This window comes from Balaenoptera physalus, assembly GCF_965194825.1.
Source record: "Balaenoptera physalus genome assembly, chromosome: 17".
Lineage (NCBI taxonomy): Eukaryota > Metazoa > Chordata > Mammalia > Artiodactyla > Balaenopteridae > Balaenoptera > Balaenoptera physalus.
In genome coordinates, this window is record NC_138895.1 from 2,424,317 (window position 1) to 2,444,349 (window position 20,033).

At 39.8% G+C, this 20,033-nt stretch overlaps 1 protein-coding gene and 1 long non-coding RNA gene across 15 annotated transcripts in view; one reads left to right on the top strand and one right to left on the bottom strand.

The window, feature by feature from the left end:
• LOC309646597 overlaps positions 1 to 8,353 on the top strand; it is a 29,457-nt gene extending 21,104 nt beyond the window's left edge. The window contains exon 4 of one of the 2 annotated variants that reach the window (XR_014255451.1): positions 532 to 8,353. This is a non-coding gene — a long non-coding RNA (uncharacterized lncRNA). The remainder of the gene's footprint in view (positions 1 to 531) is intronic. The other variant, XR_014255452.1, reaches the window with a different exon arrangement.
• Positions 1 to 20,033, bottom strand: part of LOC309646588 (uncharacterized protein) — a 341,945-nt gene that overhangs the window by 173,406 nt on the left and 148,506 nt on the right. For 7 of the 13 annotated variants that reach the window (XR_014255435.1, XR_014255437.1, XR_014255438.1 and 4 more), the window contains exon 3: positions 17,908 to 18,020. The exons of 3 other annotated variants lie outside the window; for them this stretch is intronic. Coding sequence is in view for 1 of the 10 variants with exons in the window: in XM_082433109.1 (XP_082289235.1) it covers positions 13,572 to 13,634 (63 nt within the window). In the remaining 9 variants the exon portion in view is untranslated. Of the gene's footprint in view, positions 1 to 8,451; positions 13,635 to 13,656; positions 15,585 to 17,907; positions 18,021 to 20,033 lie in introns of those variants that run through there. 3 more of the 13 variants (XR_014255445.1, XR_014255446.1, XM_082433109.1) reach the window with 3 other exon arrangements.

Sequence of the window (20,033 nt, forward strand, 5' to 3'; positions counted from 1 at the left end):
AAAAGCTGCCTGAATCAAAATTTGTTTCTTTTTCATCTGCTAAGCTGTATTGTGTCAACTGTATTATTAGTTCAGCCACAGGACTCAAGAGGGGCGGTGGGGGGTGGGGTGGGGGAATGTCCCCTCCAGCTTGAGAGAAGTAAATGACACACTATCACACACTAAGACACGTCCAGCATGATGGTCACATCAGAAACACTGACAGTGTGACATTACAGTTAATTGAGAGCCACTTAAACACCAGAAAGAAAAGTTAGTCTGTTCACCTGGAGGAAATTTTCCTCAAAATTCCTTTTTACTAAACGCTGACATCAGGACTCTAAATGCTTCCTGAAAGATTTTACTGCACCGTAACTTTTTTCTTTTAAAATTCTTCTACAATTAAAATGTTATGCATTTTGGAGAGCTATAAAGCTCTATCTTTAAGATACATTATCTCTGTAACTGAAATGGCACAGAAAATTAAGCAAATGGGGAAAATGAACTGTCACTTTTTTTTCTTACAATGTTATCCACTTTTTGCTTTTATAGGAGGAGGAACGTTTCTACGGCTACATTACAAGAGGAAAGTAATCTAAGCTACTTTATGTGATATTTTATAGAGAACTAAAAATGTAATGGTCATCAAATTTTCAAAAGCGGACTATAGAATATAGAACTCAATAAATATGTCCTATAATAAAAAGAATCATTTAAACTCTACCTTGCGATCAGTTAGAGAAAAAGGGAAAGAGATGGGACTAAAGAATAGTTTTAAGAAAGAACAAGAAGAAACTGAAGGATAAAAACATAAAATCAATGACGGCAGAGAATCAGGAGCAAGACAGAGGTCGGTCCACGAGGTCACGGAGCCTGGGACCGAGTTCCACACAGGAAAAACTATCGGTTTGCGTCTGCCGGAAATTCACGTGTATGGAACACCGGCATTTTGAAAAACCATTCTGAGGAAATCTTTCATGAATATAAGATTTCGACATTTACGGCACGGCAACTATTAACAAGAAAATCCCCTCCTCTTTTCTTTCACCCCGGTGGTAGACATGGATGAAATACAGATACTGAAAAAATGAACACCTTTACTAAATTCTACCAACATACAGTAAACTTTGAAATCTCTGGCCCTAAGAAATGTTTTCTTTTTGCTTAAAAGGCTATTAACAAGTAAGTATTGCGGTAAAGACATGTAAGCCCCAGACAGACTTTTCCTCATATCACAACCATAAAGAAAAATAACTAAAAAGGGAAAGGAATATGTTTTCCCCTGTGTGAGACGTTACTGAATGTCACGTCTACAAACCATATAAAATTAACACATTTCCTTCAGTGAGCATCCCACACTTAAGGAAGTACAGTAATAATGCATGGTGTTAGTTCCTGACTGTGACGTAAACTGAGGCAGCAGATGGATGGGCCCCTGGGCTGGACAGCTGGGGTTTGCCCATGGAGTAACTCTGAAGCTTGGTTCTCACCCAGATCCTCCAAGGACAAAGCCAGTGGCAGAAGCTGAGCTCTGCTGAAGTAAAGAGATAAGACGAGCATTCCTGAGGTCAAGGAAAACCTCCTGTCTGCACATGCGCAGGAAGGCTCCTTGGGGGTCAAAAAGGGAGGGGCTGCCACCCCGTAATAAGTGTGGACCTGCACCCACAGGCCTCTGCGGTGGGATCCGTCTTAGCAAAAAGTTGTGCACACATGTCGGGGAGGTCCTGGGACCAGTCAGGTGTGAAAAAAGAAACAGGACAATTGGCCACATGTGAACAAAGACCCGGAAGGACTGTCCTATGTAAGTGATTTAACTCACCTCCTTACTGTACTCCTCCTGATAGAGAGGACGCCCACACCCTTTCCCTCTGGGTGTGTACTTCTTCCTGGCTTCTGACTTAAATAAATAAACTGCTTCTCTGTGTGCTCTCCCACTTGTCCTGCTGTGTCTCTAATAATAAACTTTGCACCTGTTTTTACAGTTTTCGCCTCCTTGAAACATTCTTGTTTTCTAACGGAGAAAGAGCTAGGGCCAGTTAGCTTCTAGCCTCTAGCCCCTGGTGGTCTGGCGGCTAGGATTCCTGGTTTTCATTCAGGCTACCCAGGTTCACTCGCTTCAGGACCAGTCACTGCTGCCCCTCCGAGATCAAAACGATTAACCCTTTTCACTCAGTCCACAAATTCTTAATGACTCCTAGAGCTTTCTAGCCACTAGTCTGGGATTACAAATATGACGAATTGACAGTCCCTGCTCTAAAAAAATCATAGGCCAGTCAGGAGGTATAATCAGATGTTTGAGACATAAACTATAGTTCATAAAAGCATGCCATGGTAGTATAAATAGGGGGCAATGAACAAAAGACGTTATCAGTGAAATTCAAGGCATTTGAAAAAAATGCTTGGAGATTTCTTCAAGGTTTTGAAGTCATACTCCATGTCATTATAGTAGTAATAGTAAGATAGCTTGAGAGATAGAGATAGATGATGATAGATAAATAGATAAACAGATAAGAGTCTTTTCTACACGATAGCTAGGAGATAAGCATTTTATTTTTATTGTCCTATTTAATCTTAACTATAAAAATTTGATTTATAAATTTCATTTGTGTCTGCAAAACTGCAAAACGATTTTGGTTTGGTACCCTTACAAAAGGCTACCCTGTGAGAAAGAATCAGGAAGAGCATCTAGAACCCCCATGGTCTGACATCAGAGCCTTTATCCCTATGTGCTGTCTTAAAACGTTTCTCACCATCTCCTTCTGTTCCAAAGCCAAAGCCACCAATGGCAATTTTTTAAAAGGAAGAAGTTGGCAATGGTGAGCTTTGCAGAGTGGCTGTGTACCCCTCACCCCCCAAAGACGTGCACATCCTAATCCCTAGAACCTGTGAACATGTTAACATAGCAAAAGAGACTTTGCAAATGTGATTAAGCGTGAACCTCCGACACACTTACCATGGTTCTATACCCAGACAACCGTTCTGTTTCTCACTCTCAGTACAGTATTCAATACATTACATGAGATAGTCAACACTTTAGTATAGAATAGGCTTGTTTGTTAGATGGTTTTGCCCAACTGTAGGCTAATTAATGTAAGTGTTCTGAGCATCTGAAGTAGACTAAACTATGATGTTCAGTAGGTTAGGTGTATTAAATGCTTTTTCGACTTCTGATGTTTTCAACTTAGGATGGGTTTATTGGATGTAATGCCATCATAGGTTGAGGAAGATCTGTACTCAGCTCTACTGTTATAGTGGGAAAGTGGCCGTAGTAGATAATATACAAATGAACAGGCGGGGCTGAGTGACAATAAGACTGTAAGCGCAGGTGGCCTCCTGTAGGCTGCAGTTTCCTGAGCCCTGTGTTCAAGTCTGGCTCGCAGGGCGTCCACATTCATGCTGACGTTTTAGCACTCACAGAGCTGGCTTCCCTCTCCAAAGTGCCCTGGGGTCCGTGGGCTGCCAGGGGCTCCCGAGGGACTGGGCATCTCCCTCTGGAGCAATCACCTAAAAGATGCAGCAGAGCCACCGACCCTAAGAGAGATGTGCTTGGACCAGGAGAACACCTGGGGTGGGTCAGGCTAGTCACTGAGCGACTGCTTGGAGGCACGTTCACCACGAAGCAAGCGAAAGTAACTCTCCAGAGTCAGGGCCCCAGCGTCCCTCGCAGGCCCTAGAGCTCGCCTGCGATGTTTCCAGGTGGCACACGTGCTCACAAGACGCTTGTCTGCATAAGCTTCGGGCCCCGTGATCCTGGACCCTCCCTGCCTGTCAACACTGCTCCAGATGCTGGGAAATCACCGTGAAATGAAACAGTCCTCAGGATGACCAAAACAGACAAACGCCTTGAAGTCACACTTTGGAGACCGTTAAATGCAGGAATGGCGTGGGTTTCATCCGTCCTGCCCACTCCTCCCGAATCCTGGTTTATAAATAACAGTAACATAACAAATGTCTGTGGAGCGAAGATGCTACTGAGAGAATCAATGTGTGGAGAAACTAAGTCATTGTAGAAGGAAGGTTTTTTTTAATGGATTAAAGAAATTAGAAAAAAAGAATTAAGAAAATTATGGGACAAAAGAAACTATCAAATTTTTTTAAAAGAAAGGTATGCTTAATTAAAAAGTAAAAGTTGAAACTATGGAAGAGAAAACAGTGAAGGACTGAAAGACATGATAAAATTTGGTTTTCAGGGGGAAAAAACAATGCCATAGAGTAACTGAAGAGACATGAATGGTAGAAGCCATCACAGTAAGTCAAGGTATATTGGAAAACAGGCAACAGACAGCTATGCTATTGCTTTCTTTTTTAAATGTATTTTGTAAGCAGAGGTTTGCAAGACTTTTTTAAAAAATCTGTTACTCCCCATGAGACCCACACTCACTTCAGGTGACTTTCAGGGCGGTCAGACTGCCCGACCCTTTAAGCCGCCAGCAGGACGCCTCTGGCTAACGGGACCCTCGCCGACAACTGCACGGCCCCCCGCGGCTCCTTTCTTAGTTTCTAAGGGAAGATTATGTGAGATTCTAGCAGACGATGGCTGCGGGGGCCTCTCTTGCTCCAGCTACTGACACTAATGGATCTTGGCTCCGCACAGCTGAGAGATAAACGTGGTCTGGAGATTTCCAGCAGTCACAGAGACCAGCTCCAACCGACCACCCACGGTCCCCAGAACAAAGGAGACTCGACGGGGAACTTGAAGGTAGGACTCGCTTCTGCTTGATTTGCGACTGAGATGCAGAAGCTGAGTTTTTGCCCTTTCCACGTGTCAGAGAGATTCCGTGTCTGAGACGCCAGCGGGCGGCATCCCTGCGGTTCTGTGTGTACCGACCGTGGGCACAGGGACCCCGGGACCCCCGGCCCCGAAGACCTTCCCCAGCAGAGTGGATGGTTCCTGTGCCTCCACTGAGCTCAGTAGTAACTGAGTCCTAAGAGGCGGGCAGTGACACGCGAGTCTGGAGGAAAACAGCACGACATTAACCACTTCCATGCTAATCAAGACATGAGTTCCAACTGGCCCTGCTTTTTCCTCAAGAGCTTGTAACAAAGCAATTTTCTAGGTTTAACTCACAGAAGGGAAAACAAGGACTTGATCACATTTTTAGTTTCTCAACAGCAACTCTTCCAATTGAAATCTAAGAACCTATGTGTTACATTTTATTTTTTAATATTTTGGTGAATGTTTCTGCCATCGCCATTTTAAGGACGGTCACAGATATGGCATATATGAGCCCATACACATCAGGGCTGATACTAACACCAAATATTTTATTAAGGATTTGGGGTAATGAATAGAAAAGTTGATAAAACATTTTGGTCTATTATGTTCCTAAAGGGATTATCTACTGGGGACTGTTCATGGTCAGCAAGTCTTTATGAAATAAGAAAAATAAGCTTAAAATCCAGATTTCAATTCCCTAACTAGAAATGGGTTGCAAATAAGTTCCAGTGCTAGTATTCATGTTAAAATCACAAAAAATTACACTACTACATTTAAAGGTTTTTTTTGTAGTTGTTATTGAAATGTTTTGTTCTCTGTTAAGATATATTAAAAAGGCTAATGATTTAATAGTCCACATCCCTAATCTAAAGCAACAGGAATGAAAATACCTAAAAAACAAAAATAACTTTAAAAATCTGTTCATTAATCCTCTGCCTATTTAACAAGTATTTCTAAAAACTGGGCATTGTAGACGCAAAGGGTAGAAAGCGTAAGGAGATGCTATTTTTCCCCAGAACATTTTCAGTTTAATGAAAAGTTGATAAACAGTCACAATATGAACTATTTTAATAGAAACAAGTACAAGGAAAAGTTGGGTCTTTAGGAGAAACAAGATGAGGAAACTGATCTGGGTCCGGAAGACCGAGGGAGTCCCTGCCAAGCAGGTAAAGGAAAGAAATGTCTTCTAGGTAAAAAACAGAGCTTATGGGGCGACCTGAAGCCTGGAAAGGTCACCGCATTCTCAGGAAAGGGGAGAGTGAGCGACAGTAGAGTTTGGGCTGGGAAGTGACAAGAAATATGGCTGAAAATTTAGATTAGGACCAGAGTCTGAAGGGACTTGTTCTCAAGTATAATATTTTTCTTAACCTAATTGGAAAGAGAAAATCCTATGATGTTGTTAAGCAGAGAGGTGATAGGCTCTAATTTGTCCTTTGCAATAAATCTGATGCTGTAAGAAAAAAGGAAAGTGGTGCAGGCAGAGAGAGCTGCTGTGAAAATTCAGGTGGAGAGAAGCCTAGAATACAGACTGAATTAAGGAAGGAAAAACCTCTGTTTAAACAATGGTATCAAGGCGAAAATAGCAGGGAAAAAATACATAATTTAGAATGAGTGCATTTTCTGCTTCTGACTATGGAGCTGTAAGCTCCATACTGGGAGCAAACCAGTCCTTCTGTTACAAACGACCATAAAAGAGAACAAAATAGATGAATGCATGGTTTACAAACATTGGAGAATAAGCAGCGTAAAACTAAGAAACCTGAGAAAAGTAAAACTTGTAACAATGGTCCAGCTTTCTGCCAGGCAGGGTGCTGGAGTCCAAGCAAAGCAAGGGGTGCCGGGTTGGGGGTCCTCTTGGCTTGTCCTGCACTTCCACTGAGACAAGGCACGAAGCAGCGTCTACACAAGACCAGGGTGCAACCCAGTAATTGACATGTATTTAAAAGTTGCAAGACAGGCAAGGAAACTGAACATATAGTCCAGACCTAAGAAAGTAAGTAGTCAAGAGTAATCACCTCTGAAACTATGGCTGTGATGTTGAATTGATCAGAGATGGACATTAAAGCAGTTATTATAAATGTATGCAAAAAATTAAAGAAGCTATGTTCTTAGTGAGCTAGCACAGGCAAATGTCAACGAAGAACTAAGAACCATAAAAAATGTAAACTCTAGAACTAGTGTGACTAAAATGAAAATTTCACTTGACATATATTAGACAGCAGAAGAGTCAATGAGCTTGAAAGAAAGATGGTGGCGCAGTGGCTAGGAGTCCGCCTGCCAATGCAGGGGATGCGGGTTCGAGCCCTGGTCTGGGAAGATCCCACATGCTGTGGAGCAACTAAGCCCGTGCACCACAACTACTGATCCTGCGCTCTAGAGCCTGTGAGCCACAACTACTGAGCCTGCGCTCTAGAGCCCACGAGCCACAACTACTGGGCCCACATGCCTAGAGCCTGTGCTCCGCAACAAGAGAAGCCACCACAATGAGAAGCCCACACACCGCAACGAAGAGTAGCCCCCGCTCGCCGCAACTAGAGAAAGCCCGTGCGCAGCAACGAAGACCCAACACAGCCCAAAATAAATAAATAAATTTATTTTAATAAAAAGGAAGAAAGAAAATATCCAAACCTGAAGAACAGGTAAACATAGTGATCCAGAAGTTACGAGGTTAGGTTTTTATTCAAGAAAAATGGATACATGAGTCCACAAAAAGACCTACATGTGAGTGTTCATGGCAGCATTATTCAGAAGAGGTAAAAACTGGACACAACCGAAGTGGCCACCCAGGTGAAGGAATAAACAAATACTCATACGTTCACACAGACAAGCTGCTCACAATTGACAGCAACAAAGTGTATCATCTGTTGATACATCTGACACACAGATGAATTTTCAAAAACATGGTGAGCAAAACAAGCCAAGCTTAAAAGGAAACCATAAACAAGACGAAAAGACAACCCTCAGAATGGGAGAAAATATTTGCAAACAAAGCAACTGACAAAGGATTAATCTCCAAAATATACAAACAGCTCATGCAGCTCAATATCAAAAAAGCAAACAACCCAATCCAAAAATGGGCAGAAGACCTCAAAAGACATTTCCCCAAAGAAGATATACAGATTGCCAACAAACACATGAAAGGATGCTCAACATCACTAATCATCAGAGAAATGCAAATCAAAACTACAATGAGGTATCACCTCACACAGGTCAGAATGGCCATCATCAAAAAAATCTATAAACAGCAAATGCTGGAGAGGGTGTGGAAAAGAGGGAACCCTTTGGCACCGTTGGTGGGAATGTAAATTGATATACCACTATGGAGAACGGTATGGAGGTTCCTTTAAAAACTAAAAACAGAATTACCATACGACCCAGCAATCCCACTACTGGGCATATACCCTGAGAAAACCATAATTCGAAAAGAGTCATGTACCGCAATGTTCACTGCAGCTCTATTTACAATAGCCAGGACATGGAAGCAACCTAAGGGTCCATCGACAGACGAATGGATAAAGAAGATGTGGCACATATATACAATGTAATATTACTCAGCCATAAAAAGAAACAAAACTGTGTTATTTGTAGTGAGGTGGATGGACCTAGAGTCTGTCATACAGAGTGAAGTAAGTCAGAAACAGAAAAACAAATACCGTATGCTAACACATATATATATGGAATCTTAAAAAAAAAAAAAAGGTTCTGAAGAACCTATGGGCAGGACAGGAATAAAGACACAGACATAGAGAATGGACTTGAGGACACGGGGAGGGGGAAGGGTAAGCTGGGACGAAGTGAGAGAGTGGTGTGGACATATATACACTACCAAATATAAAATAGATACTACTGGGAAGCAGCCACATAGCACAGGGAGATCAGCTCGGTGCTTTGTGTCCACCTAGATGGGTGGGATAGGGAGGGTGGGAGGGAGACACAAGAGGGAGGGGAAATGGGGACATATGTACACATATAGCTGATTCACTTTGTTACAGCAGAAACTAACGCACCATTGTAAAGCAATTATACTTCAATAAAGATGTTAAGAAAAAAAATATCAAACAGACCTTGAAGTTAGGAAAGGTGTGCTATAAATGTCATCACAAAAACTAAGACAATAGCAATGTTATACACTGTCCACGTGATACTGTCCACTGCAGAGAAGTAGCTAATTACCCTGAAGTAAAGCTTCCACCAAGTATTATCTAGAGAATTAAAGCATTCCAGAATCTGGCTAAGCTGTGTGAAATATTTCCTTTTTTTACAACACTGATTCAAATAGGATTCAAGCATGTTAGCAGTTTGTCATCTTGGGAAAGGCATGAAATGCTTATCTCTTCAGCCACCTTGCTTTGATGTTAAACACTAAAACAAAATAAATATTATTACATCCATATGGATATTTCTTAAAGCAAGAAATGCACTCTCAGTAATATTTCAGTGAAAAATAATTCATGCTGTTTCTATAGCTCTTCAATGTGTGAGATTTCTGTCAAGTTCAATATTGTAGACAAAGGAAGCTTTTCACTTAGAGTTGATAATCTTTGACAAATTAAATCTTCTCGAGATTATGGTTTAAGAAGTTTAACCTTTAAAAAAAAATGCTAAATAAAAATGATCATGATTAAATGTTTAAAATTCATATAAGGAAAATAATCAAGCATAGCCATATTGTCTATTTCATTTTTGAGAATATTAAAAGTACAATAAAAATTTATATGACATAGAATGACAATTAAAACAATAACTTTTTTAAACTGTTAAATGTTCAAAAACTGACTTGGATAATAATGTCATTAAGGAGAAATAAAAGAGCTGAAAAGCATTAAAAAATAGGAAGGTGTGTGTCTTTCATATTATCAACTATATAATGTAGTAATAAATATAATATATATAAAAATAAATATTATATATTGTATTATATAATACAACATAGTATTAAGTATTATATGTTTATGAGTGTGTATATATGTATGTTTATATACTTTGCAATACATGGGTCTAAACAGCATTCCACATCTGGGTGTTATAAGAAAATTCCTTTACATTATGACCATATATACATACTAGATTGGTTTATTGTCCTTAAAAGTCCAATTTCTAGAAAAAAAATACCAATACTATGGGTATTACAAGAAAAACAGCAAAATCAGTGACTCTGCTGAGAGAGCTTCCCAGTAAATTAAATTATGTGTAGTAGTTACGGGTTGCAGGCTCCACAGTCACTGCAACTCAGCCTGTATCCTGAGAACAGCACTGAAGCTCCAGTAGGTCAGTTAAAACCACTAGTCAAGGGCTTCCCTGGTGGCTCAGTGGTTAAGAATCCGCCTGCCAATGCAGGGGACACGGGTTCGAGCCCTGGTCCGGGAAGATCCCACATGCTGCGGAGCAACTAAGTCCGTGCGCCACAACGTCTGAGCCTGTGCTCTAGAGCCCGCGAGCCACAACTACTGAGCCCACGTGCCGCAACTACTGAAGCCCGCACGCCTAGAGCCCGTGCTCTGCAATGAGAAGCCCAAGGATCGCAACGAACAGTAGTCCCCGCTCACCGCAACTAGAGAAAGCCCACGTGCAGCAATGAAGACCCAATGGAGCCAAAATTAATTAATTAATTAAATTAAAAAAAAAAAACCCAAAAACCACTAGTCAAAAAACCACATTGGGTTGATCACACATTCACTAAAGGTAACTGAAAGAAAAAAAAGACAGATTGGTTTGATTTTCATTTAAGGAAGGACATGAATAAAAAAGGTAAAAAGGTCACAGGCAAATGACACAATAGCTAACATTTGCAATTTCCAAATCTGACACAGGATTACTATTCTATTTCATATGAGGAATTCTTGTAATGCACTAAGGAAAAAATATAGGATATAAGGAACCCTCCTACACTGCTGGTGGGAATGTAAATTGGTGCAGCCACTATGGAGAAGAGTATGGGAGTATGGAAGTTCCATAAAAAACTAAAAACAGAGTTACCATATGATCCTGCAATCCCACTCATGGGCATATATGCTGAGAAAACTGTAATTCGAAAACATAAATGCACCCCAGTGTTCACTGCAGCACTATTACAATAGCCAAGACACAGAAGTAACCTAAATGTCCATTGACAGATGAATGGATAAAGAAGATGTGGTACATATATTCAATGTAATATTACTCAGCCATAAAAAGAATGAAATAATGCTATTTGAGACAACCGAGATGGACCTGGAGATTCTCGTACTGAGTGAAGTAGGTCAGAGAAAGACAAATATCGTATGACATCACTTATATGTGGAATCTAAAAAAATTATACAAATGAACTTATCTGAAAAACAGAAATAGACTCACAGACATTGAAAACAAACTTATGGTTACCAAAGGGGAAGGGGGGAGGGAAAAATTAAAACGTTGGGATTAACATATACAAACTACTATATATAAAATAGGTAAACAACAAGGACCTTCTGTATAGCACAGGGAACTATACTCAATATCTTATAATAACCTATAATGAGGAAGAATCTGAAAAAGAATATGTGTGTGTGTGTGTGTGTGTGTCTGTATAATTGAATCACTTCACTATACACGTGAAACTAACACAACATTGTAAATTAACTACTCTTTGATTTTTTTGAAAACTAAGCATGAGCCTACTTAATTTGTCACTTTTACTTGGAAATAAAGCAACGGAGATCAATCAGGTCCATCTGTGCTGGCCTGCAGGCTGACTTGCTTATTGATCCAAATGTTAGCCTTTTCTCTGTCGCTTCCCTTTCGCTCCTTCATTTGTGAAACTCAAGTGTAGAAAGTGGCAAGAACCCTGCACTCTTACTCATGACAGTACCTGGCTCTGGGCCACTGCACCTGCGGGCATAATGGGTCTTCACAGGTCAGCCTGGATTTGGAAGAGAACCTGTGAGCTGGGACCCAGTTCCCCACTCCGCGCACAGTGGTGCTGAGTTGCCAGAGCTCCAAAGGCAGTTCACAGTGTCAGACAGAACCTGGGAAGTGATATCTAAATTTCAGGAAAGCATCATTTAACACGTAATCTGAATTTTACGTGTTTGATAATATTGCTTTTATTCTATTTCCAAAATAGTTTTGCTGTCATAGTTGTATAAAGTTTACAAGCATAAGGAATTTGACAACACTCTTGTTTATCTCTTAACTCAACCATAAATGAGAAATAAGACTTGTTCAGTATCTACTTCAGGCCTGGTGGTTGTCAAATGTGATTATCAGATTAAAAAAGTTTTGCCAAGTTCCTTCATAACTACATGTCACAGAGCAAATATGAGGTGCCGTTCCAGGATTACTGAGTCCTAAACCAACAAGTAATCTGTAATATATCCTCACATAATTATCAATCGATATTGTGTTGTCTTGTCACTTTCTTTCACCTGACCTGCTATTTCCCTGTATTAGTAAGAACCAACAAGAGTGTAGATGTGAAAAGGAGGGGAAAAGGAGTAAGAAAGGTGGCATAATATGCAAATATTCTTTCAAATCATTAAATTCTAACAAAGAGAAAACACATAAAAGTTGTTTGTTCACAGATTCTTAAAAGTGCATTCAGAAAGTGCATAAATGGGACTTCCCTGGCGGTGCAGTGGTTAAGAATCCACCTGCCAATGCAGGAGACACGGGTTCGAGCCCTGGTCTGGGAAGATCCCACGTGCCACGGAGCAACTAAGCCCGTGCACCACAACTACGGAAGCCCGCATGCCTAGAGCCCATGAGCCACAACTACTGAGCCCACGTGCCACAACTACTGAAGCCTGTGTGCCTAGAGCCCGTGCTCCGCAACAAGAGAAGCCACCACGATGAGAAGCCCACGCACCGCAACGAAGACCCAATGCAGCCAAAAATAAATAAATTAATTAATTAATTAGTTTTTTTAAAAGCACACTGGAAATAACATTTTTTTAAAAAGTGCATAAAGGTTCACACAGAAAATATTCTTAACAACGTAAACTCTCCCTTTTGTCATTTTCACTATGAATTTTTTAAAGTTTCCTAGTTTTACGGTAAAATAAAGCAACCTTTTTATTATTCATTTGGTTTCAGTATTGTTTTATTTGTTTTGGTACAAATAGCAAAAAGACTTCTTCAGAACAGCACTGTATTATGCAAAATAAGTTTATTCAGTTTATTGGGGCTCGTTAGAATAAAACAATACTGTTAATACCTTATTTGTGTCAAAAACCTCCTGAATTAATGGCATAACGGAGAGAATAATCAGACAATTCTGAGCTTACTCTCCATCTTTTTATGCACAATTTTGCAGAGGTCGAGGAAGAACTAGATCATTTTCCTTTGTTAAGTCTTGGCATTAACAGAAAGGGGAAAGGCCTCAGTCGGTTCACAGGATAAACCCGCACTTAAAGTTGTCTGATGGACGTCAACTTTCAACACTGCTGTGAGACCCCGTCACCTCCACTGGGGATAAAGTCGAGGCTGAATTGAGTCCTTTCAGGAAAGGGGAGCTCGGAGGGTGGGGTGTCAGTCAACTGGGCTGCGCCCACCGTGTTGAAGGCCTGGCTCTGGGGACAGGGGACAGACCCAGGGGAGGGCACCTGTGCCCCTGGGGCCATGCTCGCCAAGAAACACCAAGACCTCCATGAAAGCAGGTCCTGTCACAGCTGCCGAGGGGTTTTGAGTACTCGTTATCCCCTCCTCACCCCGGCAGAAAAGCAGCCAGCTAATGTAACTCTCGCAGCTACACAGGCCTTTTCACATTAAACCTCCCCTGGAAAGAATGGCGCTGACTAGTCCTGACACTTGAGAGCCCGTCCTAGGAGACCAGCTACTTCCACGCTCAGAAACTGACACCAGCAACTGCCTTTGTGATATGACCGTCTTCGAACAGCAAGAAGCCTGCTTCACTCACCATTCTGCCTCGTTCAACATGTAAACGCTCCTTGTCCTGCAGGCTCCGCCGTTTCTGCAGAGCCTGGGAAAGGAAAGACACCAACTGTTTCTTTTAGGTTTTAATATTTGAGTCATGCCATTTATTTTGATTGTTTGTTTCTCTATAATTTTTAAACTATCCAAAATCTGGAACTGCTACTTGCTGATCTTGAAATTTAATGCTAAAAGTTTTGAAAACGTGTGGCTTATCTCAGGATAGAACACATAGATTTTAAATCAGGAAAAACAAGAACGCATAGAGAATATCAGAGTAAGACTAGGATTTTGTAACATTAAGAATTACTATGTGATAAAGAATTCCTGACCCTACTAGAATAAAGAATTGCTGGTTACTAGCTACACTGTTACAATTTAAATAATAATGTTCTACAGAGAATCCGTTTTTACCATACAGTATTATAAATACGTGAAGATTGATGTGGCATTAATGAAAATATACTCTTTGTATAAAATACTCAAAGAAATGGAATATTCAGAAGTTTGGTATCTCAGAAGAATTTGCCGGTGGAAGGATGTGAACCTATTGAAATACGATTTCCTACATGGTAGGAAAACAGTGACATCGCTAAGGATTCTATTTGATTAAAGAAACCTATTTTTTTTTAATTGGGGTATAGTTGTTTTACAATGTTGTGTTACTTTCTACTGTACAACAAAGTGAAGTGGAGTTCTCTGTGCTATACAGCAGGTTCTCATTAGTTAAATATTTTATACATATTAGTATATATATGTTAGTCCCAATCTCCCAATTCATCCCACCCCACCTTTCCCCCTTTGGTATCCATACGTTTGTTCTCTACATCTGTGTCTAAAGAAACCTATTTTTAACCTGTATTTATAATGAGAAGAGTTACCCAATATCTTTTATAGACCCATAAGAGCTGGGAAAACTAAGAGGAAAAAATAAATACGCAAAACCCTATTTAAGAAATCTGCCTATTTCCTAAGGAAACCAAAAAAACAGGCAAAGCCCAAAACAGCACTCCATATGCTTAGAGCTGAACTCATTTATTTCAACAGCTGATTGTCAACACGGCAAAAACTCCTATACCCATCTGCACAAAAAGCAACTCTGATGTCAGCTCACGTGTGCAGACACACGCCACACGGGGACACAGCACTCCCGCATCACAGCCTACCTGCATTGCTAGGACCACAGCCGAGGTCCGGTTCAGTCTCCTGGAGCCTGCCTACACATGGACTCTCTTACCTCCAGGATGAGCTCATTAGTTGAGAAAAAGGGCTGTATTTTGTATAAATGTCTGATAATCAACTTTTTAAACAGTCACCGCTGATAATCAACTCGCAGAGGGCTAGAGTCCTATAACCAGATTGATGATTAAATGTAAAATGATGCCAATTATGCTGGCCAATTATAAATGCTTTCAAATATTGAGATAGTTGTTCTCAAAGCTGCAAATCTTACCTAGAAGCTTGATTCATTGATTTTTAATTTTAAGGTGGGATTAAATACACTAGGCCAGAGTAACTCATGTGTTGTGAATTCCATTCATCCTTAAATCTCTGGCTCCACATTTATTTGGCTAAGATTACATCTTACATTCCGTAATATTCAATTCCTAAGAAAACATGATATACATTTGCAAATTCTTGCTTTTGCTGTTCCCTGCTGGCATTGTTATTTTTGCTGTTTGATACCCACTTACAAGTTTAGATTTTAAAAAAACATACAATAGCTTTGATTTATTAATAACATTAACATGTTAGACTAGAAAGAACATATAAGGGACGGAGGGTAGTGAGGTGAATCTTTTAGGACAAGGGGTAGAGCTGTCCAAGGACACTTATTCAGCTGTGTGAGAAGCTTAAACACTGCCCGGTGACAGCAAGAAGGATTGGCCACAGTGAGGCCAGAGGAATTCCGAGCCTCACAATTACATCTTCCTTGGTCGGCAGCCCTGCGTCCACCAAGGACCTGGAAATTACCACCCTCGGGAATCAGAACCCCTGCCTGGGGGTCAAACAGAACTGTCACTGAAGGAACGGGGATTCCTTACAAAATAACATCTTATGGTTTGATACAGTGTCATTGTTCAACAAATACCCCCTAAGCGCCTACTGTGCATCAAGCACTGGGTGAGGAGCTACATGACTCCAGTGGAGAGAAGGAGAGAAAGAGGAAGTTTCCAGAAAGCGTGGTTTGTGTCTCTAATCAAAATAAATATGACACTCAAAACTTCAATCATGTAAGTCTTCAATATGATGATTATTTTAAAATCACATGTCAATGAATGTAGATATAGTTTATTCACACCCTGCTTACTTCTAAAAAAGAATTTCTGATGGCAATAAAAGTAAAACCGGAAAGGAGAAAAATGCTCACAAACCAACCACCTAAAAACATCAAAATATTTTCACATTTCTGATTTCCCTTCTATTCCTTCTTTGTATGTACTCACAAGTTTTGTACAGCTGCAAAGTTTTTATATACGAGTGCCTGTCAATTAAAATTATCTACCTTAAGAAGATAAAAAAAACTACATTCTCTATGGAATATTCTTCAAGTGCATCATTTATAATTGGCATGGATTTATGAACTTTTCATTATTATGCCATTAATTTTAAAAAGTCAGCGACGTTGGCCCTGTGAGCCTGCAGTTGGATGGCAGGCAGATTGGGGATGCCTTCCCCCTGCCCCCTCCCCAAAGACTCACAGCAAGCTGAGGCCAGGACGTATTCTTTCAAAAGAACTCACGCTCCAGGGGAGATCAGTAGGGCAGACAGTGACCACAAAGGTTTAGAGTGGGAACTGTGCCCTAGGTCTTCACGTTCTCACAGCTGCCTCTGGCCAGTGATGGGAAACAAGTCCAAGGTGACGGGTGACTTGCATCTTTGGAGGAAGAAGCAAGGACCCACCAGACGCAGGCAGATGGAATGTGTGTAGAAGGGGGTAAGGCGGCCAGGGGCACACAGGAGGCCCAGAGGCCCTTTCCTCAGGATGGCCACCCACGCTTCCTCTGGCTGGACCACTGCTGCATCTTCTCCCAAAGCTGGTCCCTCCCGTCTCATCTCCTCCAGAATGCTTAGGTTGGACCCCCAGGTCTACAGCTTTGCTGAGAGTCTCTGAGCCGGCACATAGCTTTCCAATAAATTGTTTATCTGCTCTTTTTAGGTAGTTTCTGTCGCTTGTACAGAAGTATCCTAACTCATACCCTCCCAAACTTGTGAACTGGAAAGGACTGCTGTGAAGATTAAACGTGACAGGGATGTAAAATGTCCAGGTGCAGTCAGCCCTCAACCATTCGTGATTAGAAGCTACCTTTGAGAAATGAGACTCCGGTAATTTGTCAACATGATCACACGATAAAGCACTGAGTAGACTGCCACAGAAGGTTTTAGATACTGACCAAAATGTATATTTTTCACACTTCCTATTTTTAGTATAAAAATATTTGTGTCACATAATATTAAATTGAAAAGGGTATTCAGACTATTTGAGAGAACATGAGCCTGAGGGTTCCAGTTGAGACCTCTCAACCTTGCCTTTCTAAAAAACTGCCTGTGTTCTCAGCTGCAGCACAAAAGAAATGTGGCACCAAAAATAGAAGGCACTGTTTCTACATGGCAACAACAAAAATTAGCCAAGTGGTTTTGGAAAACAGCTTCGTAACCCTTCACAGATTTTATTTTGTGAAAATTTTCATAAAAACTGCCGTTCAAATGTATGCGGGCTTGTGTATTTTTAGGAACACCAGAACCTGAGGCCAATCATTTCATTTTGATGAAAAACTTAAAATGGAAGAAGCAATTGTGTTGGGAAAATATGGCTCCAAGGACCAAAGGACATAAGAAATATAAGTAAGGAGCTATTATTTTTTAAAAGCCATTCAAGTTTCGAACCCATGAAGTCCCGTTTTTCATGTCACTTTGTTTTAGTACCAAGTTTTTCATCCTTTCTTGCTTCAGCTAATGACCTAATTTTAAACCACTTCTGAGTTATTAATTCAAAACTGTTTCTTGCCAGTCACTGAAACTCTTAATTTATACACGACAAAAGCAATTTTTCCTTACAGGAATTTAGTTATGTTTATGAAGCTCTCATCCCCAAGCAAATGAGAAAGAATAAACTTTATCAAAGCCCTGAGACAAAATCAGATACAGTCACTTAAAAAAAAAGAAGAAGAAAGCAACAGATCCGTTTCAGTGTAAGAAGTATTACTTGCTAGAAAAAATCACAACAGCAATAAATCAACAAAGAATCATTACCTCCGTTTCAGTGGGCCAATCTATCTGTCAGTGTTTTAATATTGCAGTACTTTTAGTTGAGATCTTACCTTATTCCATGTAATTATGGGCTATGGTTCTCCCCGAGCCTGACATGAAATGTTCACGTTCTTTTCAACTTCTACACTTGTGTCCCTAAGCAGTTGAGTAAACACTGGGAGAGCTGTGGAAACAACCCAAAATAATGTCACGTCATATCATTTTTGTCAATATGTGCCAACCAAGTCAAGCAGTATAAGTCTGGGGACTATATTGGTCACCCATTAAAAGTTTTTAAAAAATTAATTACTTTGACATCTGAGAGAATAATAAACATCAAACCCAGGGCAGTGGTAATTGGAGTAGAGGTGAGAACAGGGAAAAAGCAAATAGAATGCATAGGCTTTAACCATATTTGTATATTTATTTCTTCAGCTGAGTAGTGGATACAAGGATTTTCATTATTCTTTCTCAGTATTTTTTTTACCTCTGAAATAAAGGTATATGGTAATATCAAAAAGTTGTTGCTAGCTAAGATGAAAAGATTTAATCTTACTCATTTCCTCAAAAAACACAAACTACCATGACTCACCTAATATGAAAAAGATAATTGAAATAGCCCTATCACTACTAAGGAAATCAAATTCATAATTTTTTAAACTCCCAAAACAATAAATCTCCAGAAAAGAATGAAAATCTTTTTACTGGAGAGTTTTACCCAATAATTTAAAAAGAATTAACACCAATGCTATACAATCTTGTCTAGAAAATAAAAGAGGAAGGCATGTTCCTAACTCTTTTGAGAAGATAATGACAGGACCAAAAACAAACAGGAAAAAAATACAGACCAGCACCTCTTGTGAATGCAGACACAAATATCATTTGCAAAGCACTGGCAAATAAAATTCATCAATATAAAAAGGTTTATACACTATGACAAAATAGAATTTATTCTTGAGATGCAAGACTGGCTCAGTATTTGAAAATCAATCGATGGAATCTACTGTACTAAGAGCAAGAGAAGAAAAGCCACAGGATAATATTAATGCCCAAAAAAGTGTTTGACTAAATTCAATACTCATTTATGATTAAATAAAAACCCTCACAAATCTAATAGAGGAGAATTTACACAGCTTGAAAATGAACACAGGTAAAAGGCTACAATAAATGTTCTACTTGATGGTGAAAGAGTGAATGCTTTCCCCTCAGCAATCAGGACAAGGATACCTGCTTTCACCACTCTTATTCAACATAGTGCTGGAGGTGCTAGCCAGTGTGATATGGCAGGAAAAGGACACAGAAGGCAGACAAATAAGAAAAAAACAAGAAATAAAACTACCCTTATTTGCAGATGATATTATTGTCTGCATAGAAAATCCTAAGAAATCTTTAAAAATACTTCAAAGTGAGCTCAGTAAGACTGCAGTATAGAAGATAAATGTAAAAAAAAAATCAATTGTATTTGTATATTCAAGCAATGAACATATTGACAACAGAAATTTTAAAAACAATACTACTTACAAGTGTTTAAAAATATTCAAATATTTACGTATAAATCTAACAAAACATATACAGCACTTATTTGCTGAAAACTACAAAATGCTGACGTAAGAAATTTAAGTAAAGTCTAAATAAATAAAGAGACATATCTTCATGACTTGGAAGTCTCAAGATAGTAAAGATGTCCTTTCTCCACAAATTGATATTAGGTTTAATGCAATTCCTATCAAAATCTTAGCAAGACTTATTATTTGGAGCTATAGACAAGATTATTCTAAAATCTGTATGAAAACGCAAAGGAACTAGAATAGCTAAACAATTCTGACCAAGAACAATAAAGTGAGAGGAATCAGCCCACCAGATTTTAAGGCTGATTCCGTAGCTGCAGTCATCAAAACTGTATGGTGTTGACGAGTGGTGGACACAGATATACATCAATGGAACAGTGGAAAGAACCATACAAATATGCCCAACTGGTTTTGACAAAGGTGCGAAAACAATTCCACGGGAAGCCTTTTCAACAATGCTGCTGGAGCAACTGGGTAGCTATGGGCAAAAAATGAACAGCAAAGTAATGTCATTCCGGCACAAAAATTAACTCAAAAAAGACAGCAAACTTAAATATAAAATGTAGAACTCTAAAACTCTTAGAAGAAAAATAGGAGAAAATCATTGGGATATAAGGCCAGGTAAAGAC